The sequence below is a fragment of the Xiphias gladius genome, chromosome 17 (genome assembly GCF_016859285.1).
Source record: "Xiphias gladius isolate SHS-SW01 ecotype Sanya breed wild chromosome 17, ASM1685928v1, whole genome shotgun sequence".
Taxonomy (NCBI): Eukaryota; Metazoa; Chordata; class Actinopteri; order Istiophoriformes; family Xiphiidae; genus Xiphias; species Xiphias gladius.
This window is the reverse complement of record NC_053416.1, coordinates 8091462-8111086: the sequence shown is the minus strand read 5'-3', so window position 1 is coordinate 8111086 and position 19625 is coordinate 8091462. Positions and strand designations below refer to the sequence as shown.

Sequence of the window (19625 nt, the reverse complement as noted above, 5' to 3'; positions counted from 1 at the left end):
TTTTTTTTTTTTTTTTTACCATGTATTGAAAAACTTCCAAAAAAAAAAAAATGTCCGAAAACTGTCCAAACGTAGAGTTGCCTCTGAAAAAGATTGTAGTGTGTGTCTCATTTTTAGGTTTGTATTTACTGATAGACAGGAGTCATAAGCAGCTGTGGTTGTAGTGTTTGTCACTGCTGATTAACTTGGCTTCACATCCACCCAGTCAGACCCTTCCGTTGTATCAATATAATTCTCTATAAAACCTGACATGCTCGATTTCTCTTTATTTCCCTCTGAAGTCTTGGATGAAGCTGTTCACGTGTCTTCGGCAACATAATCCGCCGTGTCTGCCTCAGGTGTAACGCGAATCGGGCAGAGGACTGTGTCGAGTGGTGTCACAAAACCGAGCTTGTTAATTACAATTCGGTGTTTCAAGTCAGATGAGATCAGTTTTGAGCCTGTTTGTGCTAGAATCCCTCTTAAAAAAAAAAAAAAAAACATTATTTTTTTCAAAACATCTATAATTGAGTCTGTGTTTTAAAGCACTGCCTTTATATACAAATTGTTTAAACTTTTCCCAGCTGTGAGCAGCTTCTTCCTTGTTTTTATGCCTTAAATTGTTATTGTTTTTTATTTATTTATTCATTTTTACATAGTCAAAACCTGCTTAGAATTAGTAGGTGGTATGGATGCGGGACATACTGTAGCTCATCTGTTAGAATAGACATTTTTCTGAAGTTACCGGGAAGTGAGAGATTGATGCAAGATCATTTTTGAAGGTAGTCCTCTTGTAAAAGGTATGGAAATGAACTGCTGATCCATCAGCGTGTCCAGAAAACTACCTCTAAACCAGAACAATTCATTTGATGCATCTTTCATCCGTTGTCAGGCAGGAAAGACAGGAGAGGAGAAAAAAAAAAAAAAAAAGGCAAAGGGACTTGAAAGCTTCTGAAGGTTTTGGAGCCTTGCAGCCCTCCGGAAGGAATTCATTCATGCCATTAAGGTATTGCTGTACACAACCCAGCACACACTACATGTTGGACGTGGATGAAAACCTTCAACCCGGCAGATTAATAAACCTTCTCAGCTGTCTTGTGAATTTTTTTTTTTAATTTTTTTTTTTTTTATCACCAGCACTGATTTAATTATTCATTGTGTGCACAGCACTGACTTTAACAACTCTGTGTGTTCATTCACGGACAGTCTGTGCTCCGAGGCTGCTGAGCATCACTTTATGGTGTTCTTCCTGTTTGTTTTATACATGGAGACTGGAGGTGCTTTGCCTTGTTGATGCGCACACACTTAGATCTGAACTTTCCAGTGCGGCACAGCTCAGTGTGAGAGGGGGGGGGCACGGTCTGGCCCTGGTTATGACCCATGACCGGCCGCAATCGCACGCTGCTCAAGCCGCCAGCTGCCTTGTTTTCCTACATGGGAGACACCGGCCGCCTTTAGGAGCAAATTGAATGAATGGCGACCGGCTTCACGTGTCGCCCGCCGGGCTGCACGACATTGATCAGGCTTCCATCTAATGCTGTCACTTGTCTGGGTTTCAGCAGGAGAAGCTCGAGCTTTTCCAAATTGTTATTTCCCCGAAACTGAATCGTTTTTTTTTTAGTTTTTCAACTTTGTTTTTTTTTTGGGCAAATACTGCCTGGCTTTTGAGATGAGAAGTGTTGATACGGGCATCAGTTTCAGACCGATTACTGGTGGATTCTTCAGGACAGGCCGCTGGGAGGATGCGAGTAGTCTTACCTCTTAACTTGTGCAGTCAGATGGGGACTGGCAGCTAAATACATAGACTCTGGGGTCCGGGGCACACAAAACAAAAACAAAGTAGTAGTGTTGAAATAAAAATCAAAAATCAACTCTCAACCAAACCACTGGCCCTTAAGGAAACCCCTTGTTATTCCCCCCATTACTATCAAACTTAAATGGTTAAAAAAAAAAAGATTCTAAGTTTCTCCTAATGATATGATTTAATTAAATATTTGTTGACATTTATCTTTTTAATGCATTTGGATGACAGAAATGTAAAATTCCCACTCTGCACAGGTCGCCAGTATTTTTGGATGTTCTGTGATAGAACCTTTGTTGACAACGGATCACGTTATAATACCCCCCCCCCCCTTTTTTTTTTAATCTGTGTAAATAACCAAAGAGTTCATTCATAGCTTTATTTTTCCAGACCATTTTCACAATTTCAGGGCTGCAACTCAGTGATTTTTTTATTTGAACTTTATTTATTATCAGTTCAATTGCTGATTATTTAATTGTCTGGTCTATAACATATCGTGTCTTGTTTTGTCAGACCAAAAGTTTAAACCCATGAACATATTGAGTATAAAAAGCATTTGTGCTTGAAGAATTCATCCATTAGTTTCTGTCAAGCAATTGATCAACTCATCGCTTCAGCTCTATACAATGGAGTTTGTTGCTGTCAGAGATTGTCCTCGATTTATTTCAAACTGTTCATTCCAAAGTAAATTTATCAAAGTTATGGGTGTAAACCACCACAGGCTCAATACGGTTGTGCAGACAATGTCCATTTTGACCTGGGTTGTCACGCTTCAAGCCGCGCAAGTCGCCAGCCTCTTGCGGCGCGGAGCCGCCACGCCGGCCGCCACGTTTCACACCTCCTCCGATATTTGCGCCGGTGTTATGCGGCCCAGGGCGGCCGGCAGCAAAGAGGCCCGGGTTTCCAGGCAACCGAGCTGAGAGCAGGAAGATAAGGAGGTAATGTGACTGCGGTGCAACAGGGTACACTGACTCTGCTTGTTTGCATACCCCCCCCCCCCCCCCCCATCATCTGCCCGCATGCCCTCCTGGCTGAACTTGATCCAGTGAAAAATGCAGATGAGTTCGCGGCGCTCTTGACGGGCGACATTTAAACGGAGTTATGAGGTCATCCGCCAGCTGAGGATGCGTGATAATGGCGCCGTTACCGAGACCGCGCGAGGGCCTGCGCACCTGGGTCACTCTCCCGTTGGCCCCTCGGAATCGAGGCAGGAGCAAATCCAGGTGAAATTGCCTCTTTTGGTGGAAAAAGATAAACCGAGGCCAGAGTGGGGGGGTCGTTTAATATGGCTGCTCCTGATCTCCCCCCTCTACTTACGACTGAAGCCAGTGTTTACTCGCTCTGCAGGAGATTGATCATTTGGGGCTCGCAACACCGCGTCGCGCCAGGAGACCTTCGTGCGTCAGGTGCTTTAGCTAATAATTGATAGATTAGGAGAGGCGGCGTGCGGCGGCTTCACAGCTGGCTGGCTGCACTCCAGAGTCCGCCGTTTAATCACGGGAAGCCCCCGAGCCATGGTGAAGTGAAGATCAGAGTGGAGAGAAAAAAGCTGGACACCCGAGGCCAGCGTAGACTCAGGCGCCATGCGCGGTTCGCTCGCCCTTTTGACGTTTCTCGCCCTCGCCCGCGCGGCGGCGAAGCCCAACTCGGGTCTAAGAACGTGGGGACGTTTCAGCAAACTGCCCTATCCCGGTGACAAGGCGTTCCTCTACGATACCTTCCCCAAGGAGTTCATATGGGCGGTGGGCACGGCGGCGTACCAGGTGGAGGGCGCGTTCGAGAAGGACGGCAAGGGGCTCTCCATTTGGGACACTTTTACGCGCGGCGGGAACCGGATGGCCACCGGGGACGTGGGCAGCGACAGCTACCACAACATCCACGCCGACGTCCGAGCCATCAGGCAGCTCGGGGTCAGCCACTACCGGTTCTCCCTGTCCTGGTCCAGGATATTCCCCAACGGCACCCGCGGGAGTTACAACGAAATCGGCACCAACTACTACCGGACGCTCATCAAGAGGCTGAAGGAGATCCGCGTGCAGCCGGTGGTCACGCTCTACCACTGGGACCTGCCCGATCACCTGCAGCAGACCCTCGGCGGCTGGAGCAACCCGGAGCTGGTGGGGATTTTCAGGGACTACGCCGATTTCTGCTTCCAGACCTTCGGGGATCATGTGAAGTACTGGATCACCATTGATAACCCATTTGTGGTGGCGCGGCACGGGTATGGCACCGGGGTGGTCGCTCCCGGGATAAAGAACGACCCCGATCTCCCGTTCCGGGTCGGACACAATCTGCTCAAAGTGAGGTTTGACGAGATCAGAATAAATGGTTTTTCCTCTGATTCGTCTTCTCAGAAATGGCTGTAACTTTGAGTTAGTGTTTACAAAAGTGACTTTAATGACAACTATTTACTCCGATCCCCCATTTAGCATTCAAACCCATCTATTGCCATGTAATAGATGGTTTATAACACACTTTAATGTAGTTGTAGGCAGATATAAGTCTTTATTAATGCTCTTTGGGCACCCATAGGTGAGGGCAGGTAAATAAACAGATAATGAATGATAATATAACACAGTTGCAATAATATAAATTACATTTTGATAGGAGAGGTTATAATTGTTGACGAATACTGTACATTATAAACACTTAAAATGTCCTTTTATCTGTTTATAACTACATTATAGTGTGTTATAAAGCGTTTATCAAATGATTGTATAGTTTTTATATTCTAATGGGGTTTTTTTTCGTTCAGTTGTTTTTATGGTACTCTGTGGTAGAAGAGGGATTTAAATTGTTTAAGTGAATACACAACACGTCAAGATATATTTAACGTATCAAAAGTAAAGTACTTATGTGGAATGGCCCTTTACTATACACGGCATTCATTATTATTGTGTATTTTGGATTATTATGACTGATCCATTAATGTGTGAGGGCATTTTAAAAAAAGAGAATATTGGAGTACAGTAAATATACTTTCCACCACTGTCTACTTAATCGTGTTTATTTATCTTCTTTCACTTTAATTTTTTTTACCTTTCAATCTTATAATCTGTATCAATCTTTTCTTTTTTTAATTTTGAATTTGATCTATACATTTTTATGTTGGGGCGCAGACATGAAATTAAGTTTGACTGATGGATTTTCCTCATTTCATCCTTCTCACCCTCTCTTTCCGTCATCATTTTATACCTACCACCCTCTCCAACCTCTTCTTCTCCTCCCCCTCCGTCTGCTCATCATTTCTCTCTCTGTCCGCTTGTCCTTCAGGCTCACGCGGCCGCATGGCATCTGTACAACCAGCACTACCGACCCCGTCAGCAGGGCAAGCTGTCCATGGCGCTGGCCTCTCACTGGATCAAGCCCAGTCGTACCCGCCTGGAAAGCCTGCGAGAGTGTCAGTGCTCCCTGGACCATGTCCTGGGCTGGTTCGCACGGCCGCTGTTCACAGACGGCGACTACCCTCCCTGCATGAAGGCCAGGCTAGGCTCACGGCTGCCCGCCTTTACACGGGAGGAGAGGGAGCAGGTCAGGGGAACGGCCGACTTCTTCGCCCTCTCTCACGGAGCGGCCCTGAGCTTCCAGCTCATCAACGACAGCCTTAAGTTTGGGCAGCAGGAGGATCTGGACCTGCGGATGCTGCTCTACTGGGTCAACGCTGAGTATGACAAGCCGCCCATCTTTGTGGTGCAGAGCGGCTGGTAGGTTTAGATGTTCTCTTGGTGGGTCTGTACATCTATGATGTTTCTTGCGTGTTGTTTTGGCGTTTGCCTTGCTGTGGAACACCTTGTTTTCGCTGATGCTCAACACAGGTATGTCCTCGGGAATACCAAGACAGAAGACCCAAAACACATGTACTACCTGAAGAGGTTCATCGCAGGGGCACTGAAATGTGAGTAACAACACAACAGCATCAAGATCCAGATTCCTCCCATCTCAAATATGGGCATGAATCCTTTTAGATGAAACTGAACTTCAGTTAGGAACAGTAGTGACTTAAATCTGGGCCATCCATCTGTCTGTGTTTGCCGTGCAGCAATCGTCATCGATGGAGTGAATGTTATCGGATACACAGCCTGGTCTCTGATCGATGGCTTCGAGTGGCACAGAGAATATGGAATACGACGGGGACTTTACTACGTTGACTTCAACACTCCCGACATGAAGAGGGAGCCGAAGACATCTGCCACCTTCTACAGGTAGATGCTGCGACTGAGCGGTGATTTCGACGAGGGATGAACAGTGCAGGTGTCAGCCGATTTCGTCTGACGCCAAGAACAATGCTAATTTCTGTTTCAATTGCAATGCAGATGCAGATCGAGATTTCACCTACAATGCTCGCCCATCCTACCATAAGAGTAACACTGTGGCACAGATGCCGATGTCTTAAAAACCTCACTACTGCTGGTTCTTATTTGTTACTGGGTGTTTTCAAGTATCTGTAGTCACTGAAGGAACTGAGCGCAAACTCAAATGCAGCAGAAATGTATTTTTGATAAACCTGTCACTTCGCTTAGTCCGTCCATTTTTCAACTGCAGGTAAATAATTGAAAGCTTCTCTGTCACACTGTTGCTTCAGTAGTAAACAAGTTTTTACCAATACCAAAAGGGAGGTCTGCTCCCTTCAGTCATCAAGTGTTTTTTAGACATTCACACTAGCTGTCACATTTAAACAAGATGTAAACAAAACTTTATACTTTATACAATGCAGACAGCATTAGTATAATCATGCTTTAAATGCAGACTCGGCTCCTCCTGAGGTGATCATTATCTGTTATTCCCGAAGGAACGTCATCCAGAGGAATGGTTTCCCGGAACTTCCAGAGAACAGACCGGCGCAGGGAGTATTCCCGTGTGACTTCGCCTGGGGGGTATCCGCCAACTCCATACAGGTATACGTGTTTTGCTGCGTGTGGCAGTGTTGAGGACAGGATAAGCCGGGAGGAGTGTGTGTACTGCATGCGTGTTCGAGGAAGGACAGGGGAGTCGCGGAGGGTCAGTTGTGACATATACGGCAGAGGTCTGATAATGAAAAACACGATGAGAATACTTCCTCAGAAATAGAGGAAACTGAGTAAACATTCACTTTGATGCAGAGATTCAGTGTAAACCCCACCAATATTTAGTTAAGTGTTAGGATTTGTTCATTCTGAAAAAGCAAAAGACAACATTCTTTATTTGACCTTGATTCCACTTGTTCATTTTGGCACACAGCTTTGTGTGCCCAGCACATCATAAACTGTATATTCTACTCATAGCTCTATTGGACATTTTTAAGTCCCACCATTATTATTATTTTATTTTTATTGAGTGTTGAGGGAAAGGAAATGAATCCCTCTCCGCCTTGACTAAGTTGCATCACGTTTATCACATTATTTTGAACTTGCCACTTTCATGGTAAAAGTCCAGCTCAGGAACAGCGACGGCGATGAGTCTTCTCTTAATCATAAACCACAAAACCTCACAGTGTCGGCCTGCTGAGCTAAACAGTACAAGTACTACCAAATTGCCCTATTTGGCCTTTATTTGCTTTTGTGTGTAAGAGGTAAAAGCCGTGTTAGAGGATCAGCAGGTGCATGTTTACGCCGGCGTGTTTTTTTTTTTTCTGTTTCTCCTCATGTCATAGGTGGAGACCGCGCCCAACCAGTTTGCGGACCCCAGTGTCTACCTTTGGAATATCTCCAACAACGGAGCGCTGATGAGGCTGGAGGGCTTCAGTGCGCCGCCTTTACGCCGAACCACACACTGTGCTGATTACGCCACCGTCCGACAGCAGGTCTGTCTTTCCACCAGTCAAACACCTGCCATTTGAATAGCTTTTATAACATATAAAGCACATTCTGAACCCCACGTGTGCAACGTCTGAACCGTGATGAAGTTACAACGTAGTTCCTGAGAGTTAAATACAAACGTATTCCTTATCATCCTGAACTAAAGTCATTTAAGGTACTACTGTGGGAAGTCGGTGAGGGATCGTGCCCCTGTCAAATAAATAGATAAACAAAAATTACAATGAAAAAAACTTTGCACCATATCGATTTTCTCAGTAGTCCCTAATAATTATATCATTGTTTAAGTGAACATTTTTGTCACTTAAGGTACATATTTGTAAGATAATGAAAACGTCACAATAAAGTGGTTCTTCCACAGTCACAGTTATTGATCCGATGCACCTTTCAATGACACTGTCTGGTGTGTAAGAACTTGGTACAAATTTTTACTTTTGAAGGTACAAATATGTTGTAAGATTTTCATAGATTGGTATGGTTACAGTATACATAATATTTGAAGTTGTTACATGTTTATCTTCCTGGCTCTTTTTAGGTGGATGAAATCCGGCAGGTGGGGGTAAACCATTTCCATTTCTCGCTGAACTGGTCGGCTCTGGTGCCCACGGGTGACGTGGCTCATCCTAACACTACTCTGCTGGGCTACTACCACTGCTTCACCCGTCAGCTGCTGCAGGCCAACGTCACGCCCGTGGTCACTCTGTGGCACCACACACGCCAGCGCAGCAGCCTGCCGGCCCCGCTGGACACCGCCAACAGATGGCTGAACAGGTCAGGGTAACGGAGGATTTTGGGGGTTAGAGCTCTTTTAGCTCCAGCAGGTTTTACGACGGTTGATACCTTTAGGAGGAGAAAAACCTCATCGGACAGAGGCCGGCAGGAGGAATGGTCAAGGATGAAGCTCAAGAATGCTTCAGGAGGGCCGAAGGGTTTGAGGTCAGAGGGGCTCGGGCCTTCTTTGTTCAGTTAAATAACCCTCCTCTATCTCACTGCTCTTCCTCAAGGGTTTCTGATTTGAATTTAAATTTTAAATTATTCACATGAATGTTGAACAAGCTTCATGACCAGTAGAACTCGGAAATCTGTCCCAAATACTGAACTGATAAACATCCATCAGTGTCGGGTATGGTTTATTACAGTAATCAACAATTTACAGATTGGTCTGTTGTAAAAGTAAACATGCAAACCATGTTCCCAGAAACAGTCTGTCCTTGTTGCCTTCAACCGTTTTATGACCTGCTGCCATTATTTGTAAATCTATCAGGCCATAATTTAATTCCAGAGGTCACACATTGCAAGTGTAATGTGTTCACAGGTTCATCTGAGATGTTCGTCATAATTTATTTCCTCACATGTTGGTGTGTGACTGTGTGTGTTTTCTCAATCAGCGGAGTAAACGTTTGGCCTGTTGCACTTGTCTTTTGTCAGAAGATCGTGAAAATGTCCATCAGTTTCCCAACACTCAAATTAACTTATTCAAACTGCTTGTATTGTTTTTCAAACAGTCCAAAATCGAAAGGATATTCAGTTTACTATCATAAAAGAGTTAAAAAAAACAAACAAAACACGTTTAAGAAGCTGCGGCCGCTGAATCTTTTGTATTTTGGCTTAAAAAAAATCATTACTAATTACTAATCAACTATTCTTTTCAGCTCTACTGTGTACATTAAAACCTGGTTGTGACAAAACTAGCGTGTGACCGATACATACACGTCACATATGATTCCTCTCAGTGCGGACATCAAATTTCCACTCTTGACTTTTCTCTCAGGGAGACTCCAGAGGCGTTCGCAGACTACGCCAGACTTTGTTACAGAGAACTGGGTGCGCATGTGAAGATGTGGATCACCCTGAATGAGCCCAACGATGAGGTGGTGAGCTACCAAGAGGGCCATCAGATGCTGCGGGCGCACGCTCTGGCCTGGCACGCTTATGACCGTGAGTTTAGACATATACAGGGAGGACAGGTGAGTAGAACTTAAGGTCTCTTTTCTTTAGATTTAGTAAAATACTTCTATTATTTCGAGTTTATAGGTTCATACACGTCTACCTAAATATTACTCAAGTAATCTACAAGTCACTATTTTTGTTGTAGAAACATATGTTGCTTTAAGATGTCTTTGCGGTTTTGCTCTTACATGTCAGTTTCCATAGATCGTTTTACATTCAGTCAACCAGCTGGTGCCAGTACAGCGTTGTTCGATTTTCGTTTCCATTTTTTCGGTTTCATTTTTTGTGAGGGGAAATTTTTTTCTTATTTTTCTCTTTTTTTTTCTTCTGTCTTTTCACCCATGTTTGCTTGCGGTGCTTCTGTTTATTCCAAATAAAATTACACTTTCTAATCCACGTAATGTAAAATTGAACACTTAATTGTGCACCAGAGGACTTGACAATGTGTTCGAAACAGCGAATGATCACCTGTACTGCCATGTTCGGTGATGTGTCTCAGGTGTCTCTGGCTTTGCACATGGACTGGGTGGAACCAGCCTTTTCGTTCAGCCGTGAAGACGTGGAACCGGCTAAGAGGGTTTTAGACTTCCGCGTTGGCTGGTTTGCAGAGCCGATCTTTGGCAGCGGGGACTATCCTCTCGGAATGAGGAGCTGGCTGCGACAGCTCAACTCACTTGAGTACAAATACTTCATACATCAGTGCAGTTACTTTGTTAGCCAGAGAAGTAATATAGCTGTTTACAGTCCAAATGAAGAAACGTTAACAGATGATCCAGCCCCTGTAATTTGATGTATTGATGTATTTCTGTTTGTAACAGGATTTAAGGGTCCAATTTATACTGGGATTATTCAAAGGTTAGCATTTTTATCCATGCTACCGGCTTGGGTCCATAGATGGCCATGTTGGTCTGTCAGTTGGTCAGCCACTTTGGTCCGGACTGAAAGATCTCAGCAGCTTTCAGATGGATTTCCATGAATTGTTGTACTGACATTCGTGGTCTCCAGAGGATGAACTGCTTCGATGAGCCTCTGACTCTCCATGCAGTGCCACCGCGAGGTTGACGTTTGCGGTTGGGTTTGAGTGAAACTTTTGGATGGGCTGTCATGAAATTTGACATTGGAATGGAGCGATAGCAAATTAATGGAGCAAAGCCAAAGCTAACTTGTACTTCTTAAATACTATTGTTAAATCACCTCCTATTTAAAAGTCCATCTGTTCTGCGTGTGTTTCCACAGCCTGCCAGTCTTCAATGAGGATGACAGACAGCTGGTTAAAGGGACGTATGACTTCTTTGCCATTAGTCACTTCAGCACCAAGTTGGTGACGCATGCCAAGGAAGACTCGTAAGTTTAAATCAGTTTTTATTTGCCTTTATTTTGATAGTTACACAGACAGGAAACAGGGGGGGGGGGCTATAACATGCAGCTTTGATAGTGGCTAAATCCCTGGTCAAAATCGAAACCAGGGACATTGAGGTTACATGATAGGCATCTTAACCACTACTCCACTGCACACCCCCTTTCATAGTTTTGTAAGAATGATCGACTGCCCCAATGTTAAAGTAGCTCAGCGTAATTGAAGATGAATCTGTTGCCCGGATGTAGCGATACATCCAGAAGAGAATACAACCAATAATGAGCTTCTGTATCATCTCCATGTCTGCAGATACACCTACACGGCAATGCTGGAGGTCCAACACATGATCGACACCACGTGGATCATGTCCCCGAGGCCTGTTGTCCCCTGGGGTCTGAGGAAAGCCCTCAACTGGGTGAGAGTGGAGGGGTCTGGTTTGTCTTGTCTGTCCTTGTACAGTCTTGTGAAGAGTTAAAAAGTTAATGTCGACCTCATTTTCCACACCAAAACCAATAGTAGGCGAACTGACAGGGACTTGGTAAAGGTGAAGACTACAGTAGGACACAGGCGGCTCAGGTGGGATTTGATTCGAGACAAACGGGGCAAACACATTTATCTCTATCCTGCAACTACAACCTCACCACCGCACACATTTTAAAGTCCCCCTTCCACTCAAAAATGTGTTTTGCTTATTGATTCTTCATTTGGGTGTGAAGGCCCAGCAGAATAGGTAAATTCTCAGTCCACATACACTGAGAATGGAACCTCAGTGAAGTAGGAGAAATCGACCAGTATTTGCATAATGAGACAGAAGGGGTAGATGTAACTTTAAGAATTTTTACAAACATTATTCTATTTTTATACTTAAAAAACGTGACTATACACAAAACATTATTCGACGCAGAGTATTTTTAAATGTCTTCAAACATTTCTGGAGGTGATGGGATAAAAGTGCCATTGCTCCTCTGCTGTGAAAGGTGAAGGAGCACTACTGTGACGTACCTGTCTATGTGATGGCCAATGGGGTCCAGGAGGACCCGGCCCGCTTCAAAGACAGCCTAAGAGTCTACTACCTGTACAACTACATAAATGAGGCGCTGAAAGGTGAGAACACAAACACACGTTTTACCGTTGCCATGTTATAGGATCAATGCAACACACGTGGGAGCTGCATATTGTCATGACTGCATTAGTGTACTGAGTGATCGAACCCCCCGGCGGCGTCTGGAGTTTTCCCCCTTACTGGTCAACAACTTTCATTGTACGGCCTCTGCAGGGCTTAAATATTAGACAAGTATTCAGGCCACTGACCTCCGAATAGGCAGCTGACTCAGAACACACACGCATGCACACCAAAAATATCGAGAGAGAGACACACACTACACCGAATTGCTGACTCAAGGTTATTTACCATCCAGTTACCTGTCCTTGTAAAGTTTACTGGGTTTCGCTCAGTGAAGGCCTTGGCAAGCAATCTGAAACCTTGCAGTGTCGCACCATGTTGTGCCCAAAGTGTCCTGTTATAATATGTTGTAGTGTGCTCTGTCACCACCAAGTGGCAACCATCCAGAGTTGAAATAGAAAAAAAAAAAAAATGTGTAGACATTTTTGTGTTGATGATGAGGAGCACCATTAAGTTTTATGTTCCATATTTTTTTAGAACAGTAACATTAGCAGTATAGTAATATTTATTAAATTGCTCATAACACACTTTTAATGTAGTTAAGATATTTAAAAATATTTATTAATGTAGTTAAGGACAACTTAACTTTCTCTTAAGTTGTAATTATAGTTAATGTCTTCATATGAGAAGTTACAATGGTTGAAAATACAGTACATTAATAAACACTTGTCCCTATATCTTCCTATAATTTTATTATGTGCTATAAACAATTTTTATATGTTTACATACTACTAATTGATGATAAATAGGGGGAGGTTAAAGGTAAAGTGTTACCTTTTTTTCTGCTGTCACACATCCATCCCCCTGCCTCACCTTTACATGCACAGGTAAATGAAAATGAATATTGACCATCTCACATGTTCAGTCTTTCCTCCTCCCCCCTCAGCGTACACTCTGGACGGTGTAAACCTGAAGGGTTACTTTGCTTACGCCCTGAGCGACCAAAGGGACCCCGGGTTTGGCTTGTACGGCCAAGTCCACGAAGAGGTCATCATCAAGGCCTCCCTCTCCAACTACCGCAACATCATCCAGCACAACGGCTTCCCCATCCAGGGAGCTGCGCCCCAGCAGTGCCCCAGCTTCCCACAACCCTGCCTGGGGTGCCATGTGCTGGTAAAGAGGCCTGTGGTGGGCTTCCTGACTCTTGTGGGTTCAGGGGTGCTGATCACCCTGGGCTTCATCATCTACTACACAGCCAAGAGACACAAGGAGTGTTACTGATGATTGTGACTATAGGATTTGTTTAGTGTCTTTTTTTTTTTAAATGACTCAAGAAATTGAGCTTATTCAGCAGCATGGAGTTCATGTCAACTTTTAGTTATAGTACTTCTTTTGACTTAATCTTATATGGAGGTCTGAATAAGTACTAGGTGGCGAAATCATCCTCACATTGTAGGTGTCACAGCTTGTATTAAATGTTATGTAATGTTGGTGTAAATTTGTTACAAAACCTGCCAGGTACCCGATGAACCCATAAATGTCAGAAGATTGATTTTTTTTTTTAGATAAACTCTTAAAGACTCGACTGCATCTCCAGTTGTTTTTAGAATATTGTGGAATGACTAGCAACTTTAAAATGACTTTATAAATGACTTAATGTCCAGGCTTAATCCTTCTTCCACCCCAGCTCTAAGACAAAATTAGGTAAATACTACAAGAAAAGGGACTATGAAGTACAGTGAATCACAAAGGAAACTCTGATGAATTCAATTTTAAGTTTGCTGTATGTGACAGGATCAAGATGTCTGGCAGTCAATAACACACCTAACCAAGCTGTCAAAGTCCACTTCTAAATAGTCAAAGTTCAGCTACAATGCACCAGTCACCTAAACATTTAATATAATGAGAAAAACATGTAACAAATGAGCAGTTAAGTTTTGAAATCTTGATAACAGCTGCACATTATCAGTTCCAGATGATGGTGTAATTCACAGAAAAGGACTTTTCAAAACTGCTTTATTTGAGAGGTTGTGCTGTTAAAATCAAGCGTCACCCATTGGGGGTGTCCATTTTTGAGACCCTTTGCACTCCACCATGCTGCCAAGGGGTCATTTTCCCACAGAATCAAAGGACGTTATCCAGAGGAAGAAACCTCTGGTGATGGTACATTTTACGGCTAAAATCCTGTTTGTACCTGCCTTTATAAGTTGACAGCACATCTCAAAGAGGTCCGTGTGTGTGTTGTTTTTTTTTGGTCTAATAATGCGTTATTCAGACTAGTTTGTGCCATTTAGTGACTGTAATGAATATTTATTTTACTGCTCAACTGACAGGAAGTTTGCTTAAACAAGAAGGTGGAAAAAACAAACGAAACAAAAAAACAAACACTGCCACTACAGTTTTTTGGTGTATTAGATCTCTATTTTGCATTACATCCCCCTAACTCTCTCCCCGTGTTCCCAGTCTGTCTCACATACTGGGAACCTATGAACAATGTTGGACAGTATTGTAGGCAGTGTCATGTTCTATAATACCCAACAGCAGTTATCATAAAGCTCATTATCATGGTTTCGGGAGTGATGGTTGATGAGGTTGATGTGGAAAAAAAAGAAAAAAAAAAAAAAAGGTCTGTTTAGGTAAGGATTCTGTTTTATGTCTGTTCATGGTAATAAAATACACATTGTGTCATATCCCTAGAGCAACAACAGGCTCTTTGCGTGTCGTTAAAGAAATTTACTGTAATCTTCTGATGTAGATTTTTTTTTAAAGAACATCTATCGTCCTTGCCGTATTTTTTTATTTTTATAAATACAAATCAATGCCTGCTATAGCTGCTATCAAAGCTGCTTTGTTTGGATTATGTATTTTACCCCCCCAGAGTGACAGTTCAAGGTTTACAAACTGTGTACAGTGCTGAGATTTTGGGCAACAATCCATGGCATAAACCCACAAACTGCAAAGACTATCAAGATTCATTCTGGGTCACAGAAACAAATCCACTGATAGTCTCGTAAGAGATCAGGAAATAAACGAGGGCTGTTGAACTCCTGTCAAGAAAAGTAACAGTATTTAAGTCCATTCAGAGTCAAAACATCATGGCATCCAGACCATCTTCCATGAACTTCTTGTAGATGGCCATGAACTTGGCAATGAAGGCCTCTAGGTGGTAGATAGCTTTGCTGCCCAGCTGCAACCTGTGTTCGTAGTAAGCGGCCATGTGGGCCACCTCTGTCTTCAGCTGGCCATCGCAGTTACTCAACAACTCTGTCACCAGTCCCTGTTACAGGATTGGACGAGGGAAATACTCATTACCTTAAACATTACTGCAAACTGTTTCAACTCTTTAATGGGAGAGGGGGTGTGGTAAACGGTACCTTCATAATGATCTCAGGAGGGATGCAGTGAGTCAGCAGCTCGTACAACCTGGCTCGAACCTCCAACAACCTGGAACAAAGAGACAGGTACGCAAGGCAATTAAAGTTTAAGTCTCTATCAGGACCAACTAACCCTCTCCTCTCTCGCGCTTTGCCTCTCCTACCTCTGAGGGCTCTGCTGGCTGACAATGGCATTGGCTGTTTCTCTGAGGTACACCTCCCAGTCTGCCTCTGGGACGTCTTGGTCCGCCGAGAATGGATACCTGGAAAAGATTAACACAGGCCAAATAAGCACATCCTTTTTGTTTATATTCCATACTAATCGACGGATAATGCTGTGGAAGAACGCTACATTTAGCGAGAACTTACTGCTGCACTCTGCAGGCCTCGCACATCAAAAGAGCTTTGCGGAGGTTGCGAGCAGACTTCTCACTGATTTGCTTGGCCAGCTCGGGTGGGAGGAGCAAACCCTCTTTTTTACAGACTGATGTCAGAACATTACAGACCTGGAAAACAGGAAAAACAGACAAGGGGGAAAAAAAAAAAAAAGTGAAAATGTCCTGATCATGACGTAATTTATGCAGAAACTTTTAGGTATTCTAATATGCTACTTTCGGATGGTTATTAATTACGATCTCTATCTTACCTCTTCCGTGCTTGGTAGAGGAATTCTGATGGCCAGACAACGGCTCCGAATTGGCCCAATGACTTTGGAGGTGGAGGTACAGCAGAGGATAAGCCGGCAGGTGGCCATGTACTTTTCCATTGTCCGGCGCAAAGCATGCTGGGCATCCTTCGTGAGTCTGTCCACCTCTGTTAGCAGCACCACTGAGAACGAAGGTGTGCCAATTACTACAAGAGCAACGGGCCGATAGTTTTTCCGAGAGTAGAGTCAGGGAAAGCTAGCTCACAGAGGAAGGACGAGCCTCTGATGTTTAAAAACATGGACCAGCATTCACTGGTTAAAAGGCACAGAGGGTTGTCTGTCTTTCCTACCTTTAAACTCTCTCTGGCTGCTGGATTGGATCTGCTGAGACTGAGCCACGGTCTTAATTAGCTCTTGAACCACCACACGGTCCTGGTTTCCTGCATCACTGCGCGACACAGACACAGAAATAATGAAGTCTCAGAATATGCAACAGCCATTGTCAAATGCAGTGGAGTAAAAAAAGTTACGATCATTCTCTGTACAATAATGTAGTGGAGAAGAAGTATAAAGTAGCAGAAAGTTGAAACACTCAACTAAAGCACGAGTAAATGTAATTTCTCATTACTACGGTACCTTGGATTGACTTCCAAGTGATAGTTGCTGGCTATTGTGTTGATCTCTATTTTCTTCTTTGAAGGCGCCTGCAGTCAAAAACCCACAAAACAGTAATGCAACTAAGCCTTCATCAGAAAACTGAACTGTGACTAATGAAGACTGACAGCAGAGATGACTGGAGACTAGATGTGAGTGGTGTATTTTTGGGAGGGGGGGGGCGTTAGTGACTGCATTTCATAGTTTCCCCTCTCACCACGACGGTCTGGTGCTCTATGCGAAGCTTCTCCACACCGGCTCCATACAGCTCCCTCAGCAGACACATGATGCGGGTCTTCTTCCCCGCACCGGATGGACCGTACACCAGCAAGTGTGGGAAGTCGCCGCACTGAACCTGAAACACACATTTACAAAGAGGTTTCGGTTCTTCTAAGGAGGTTCGTTTGGAACAGGCCGGACTATGTTGTGTCTTTTAAAAAAAAAAAAAAAAGAGTGGACAGAATAAATGGATTACCCCTGGTGCTAGACTCAGTTTGATTCAATCTAAAGTCCCCCACTATTCAAAATATATCTTAGAGGTCATGACTTGCTACGGATGTCATCGTGCTTTAGCAGACCTGACTCTCATGTTCTGGACAGTGCATTAACATTTGAAGAAAACCTAATTTTCACTGTGTTTGCTGCGAGGGTTGCATTAACCTCTTTTCACCCCCCCCATACAAACAAACAAACAAACAAACAAACAAATAAATAAATAAAGGGGGTGGCTAAACTTTTGCACACGACTGTATTTTTGGTAATACATTACCATTATTACTTTTGTCGTTTTGTTTATTTACTTTCACTTGCCTCAGTATTTGCATCGTCACGTTTTGACAAGGCTGTACTATGTCAACAGCAGGCAGCAGGTATGGAGGGAGAGCTTGAGGAGACGCCATTAAAAAAAAAAAAAAAAAAAATCCTATTTGTTGATTGGTTTCAAAGAAAAACACTTCACTGCTCTCCTACTGGTCTCACTGTCACTTCTGAGTTTGTCGTGCCACTACTTTCCTTGCCATTCGTGACGCTCGTGGCGGAGCGAAGCGTTGCTTGGCAGACGTTTAGCCGACTTTTCCTTACACGGTCACCGAACCTCCTCCCGGTCTTTTAAACGCTCGCAGCTGCGTGTCGCCAGGCACTAACGACATGATGTCTCCGTGTTAATAAAACCGGGATAAAACAAAAAAAAAAAAAGCGACGTTAAAGCAGAAATGACAGGCCGACGCACTAAGTATGTAGTACATCACGCTAACGTTGTGGAGACAGCTATGTCGACTCTAGCTTAACTCGGTGCAAACGACGTTCCCACGTTAATGACCGATTTTAGCCAGGTTGTCGAAGGCTGACCGGCGCAAGAAATAATTTCTAAACTAGTGTTGTTGGTTTCGGCCCGAGCAGCTATTGGGCATGATGCTAACGCTCGCCTGGAGGAACGATGAACGAACGGGCGGTCTGTTTCTCCTCTTACCAGGTTTCTCAGCTGAGCCGCCTGCTCCTTGTGGTAGTCGAGTTTCCCGAGGGAAGTCGGTCGATACTTGTCCACCCACAAACTCATGGCGTTATGGGATTTAGGGGCTGTTATCGTCCGTCTCGACAGCGGGAAAGACAAGCTGCTACTCTCCCGCGAAAACTCACTCACAGACGCACACACAAACCGCGCCGGTGTTTGTTCCCGAGCTACGGAGAGGCGAAGGGGCCAAAAAGTGTTGGCAGCGTTTTGTTGTCGGGCGCCTACTGGCCGAGCGACGTTGTTTGGCGTTGCTTGCGTTGAAAAACCAGTACTTCGGACCTGAAATTGCTCGTTGATTAATCGATTAGTTGATTGCCAGAAAAATAAATCGGCAACGAGCTTAACACCAGGCCTCCGTGCAGGGGGTTGGCGATGGGGAATAGAAGAGCAGCAGCAAACTAATAATTATTGCCGATAATTATCTTCAACCTCAGATTGACCTCAGTCATTTGTTACCCAGCTGTAACAAGGGACAGCACACCAGATGTTGGGTGATAAGTCAACGTTTTGTTACTGGAGCCCCGGTGTTCTGACATTTTAAACCCTGAACCATCAACTGATTATTGAAGAAAGTAAGTGTCAGACCTACTGATCATGAAAATAATTGTTTGTTGTAGCCTCAGAGGTCTCCTGTGATGGAATAATACTACCTTCTCTGTGTTAACATACAAAAACACAAACACACACAGACCCCTAGCACAGCTTAATACTGAACACAGCCACAAAAAAAAAGGACGTACTAGTACTTTTGTCTTTTAATGTGTTCACACACAGAAAAAAAGAAAGCAGTGTATGCACTGATGAGAGTGTAAGGATGTGGTCACAATATATACACCCCAGCATAATGAGTAAATGTGAAGTCGCCTACCAGATGTACTCAAATGTATGTTCAGCATTCAAAAACAGAGGAGAAAGTAAAATACACAAATAATGAATGACAAATTATTCCAGACTTGGTTAATTGTTTGGTCTATTAAATGACAGGGAAATGTGAAAAATATCCATCACATTTTCTAAAAATCCTTGGCGACGTCGTTAAAATTTCTTGTTTTGTCTGACCAACAGTCAAAAACCCCCAAATATATCTTTTACCATGATATAAAACAGAGAAAAGCAGCGAATGCACACAGTGGAGAAGCTGTGACCAGAGAATGTTTGGTTGGAGAATTGTTGCTTAAAACATTACTGAAACTTTCGATGGACTGTTGCAGATTAATCTTCTGTCAAACGACTAATCGGTTAATCAACCAATGGTCGCAGCTCTACTCCAAATCATCATATCGCTCAGTGCTGTACACGTATTTATGCACTACGACTTCTGTTGTTATGCCCTGGTGTAAGTAGAGATTTGTGTGTATAAAGCCCAGGACAAACATTGTCTTGTTGGTAGAAAGCCCAGGGCATGACGAGGGGTTAATGGAGACCCAGCACAGCTTCAT

At 43.8% G+C, this 19625-nt stretch overlaps 3 protein-coding genes across 3 annotated transcripts in view; 2 read left to right on the top strand and 1 right to left on the bottom strand.

Annotated features, from left to right (window-relative positions):
* Positions 1-3229: 3229 nt before the first annotated feature.
* Positions 3230-14202, top strand: kl (klotho). Its single transcript, XM_040150873.1, has 13 exons — positions 3230-4080; positions 5054-5484; positions 5596-5675; positions 5820-5982; positions 6570-6675; positions 7410-7559; positions 8108-8343; positions 9344-9539; positions 10022-10200; positions 10759-10866; positions 11189-11294; positions 11857-11983; positions 12949-14202. Exons 1-13 carry the CDS (start codon positions 3364-3366, stop codon positions 13281-13283), a joined length of 2934 nt encoding a protein of 977 aa, XP_040006807.1. The 5' UTR covers positions 3230-3363; the 3' UTR covers positions 13284-14202.
* Positions 14203-14801: 599 nt separating this feature from the next.
* Positions 14802-18548, bottom strand: rfc3 (replication factor C (activator 1) 3). Its single transcript, XM_040150874.1, has 9 exons — positions 18145-18548; positions 16894-17031; positions 16659-16726; positions 16373-16470; positions 16023-16204; positions 15746-15882; positions 15541-15639; positions 15377-15446; positions 14802-15279 (listed from the first exon to the last, which is right to left on the bottom strand). The coding sequence occupies exons 1-9, from the start codon at positions 18229-18231 to the stop codon at positions 15088-15090; spliced, it is 1071 nt and encodes a 356-aa protein (XP_040006808.1). The 5' UTR covers positions 18232-18548; the 3' UTR covers positions 14802-15087.
* The window catches only part of LOC120802754 (stAR-related lipid transfer protein 13-like), a 56904-nt gene continuing 55595 nt past the window's right edge, over positions 18317-19625 (top strand). The window contains exon 1 of the mRNA XM_040150872.1: positions 18317-18758. The gene's annotated coding sequence lies outside the window, so the exon portion shown is untranslated. The remainder of the gene's footprint in view (positions 18759-19625) is intronic.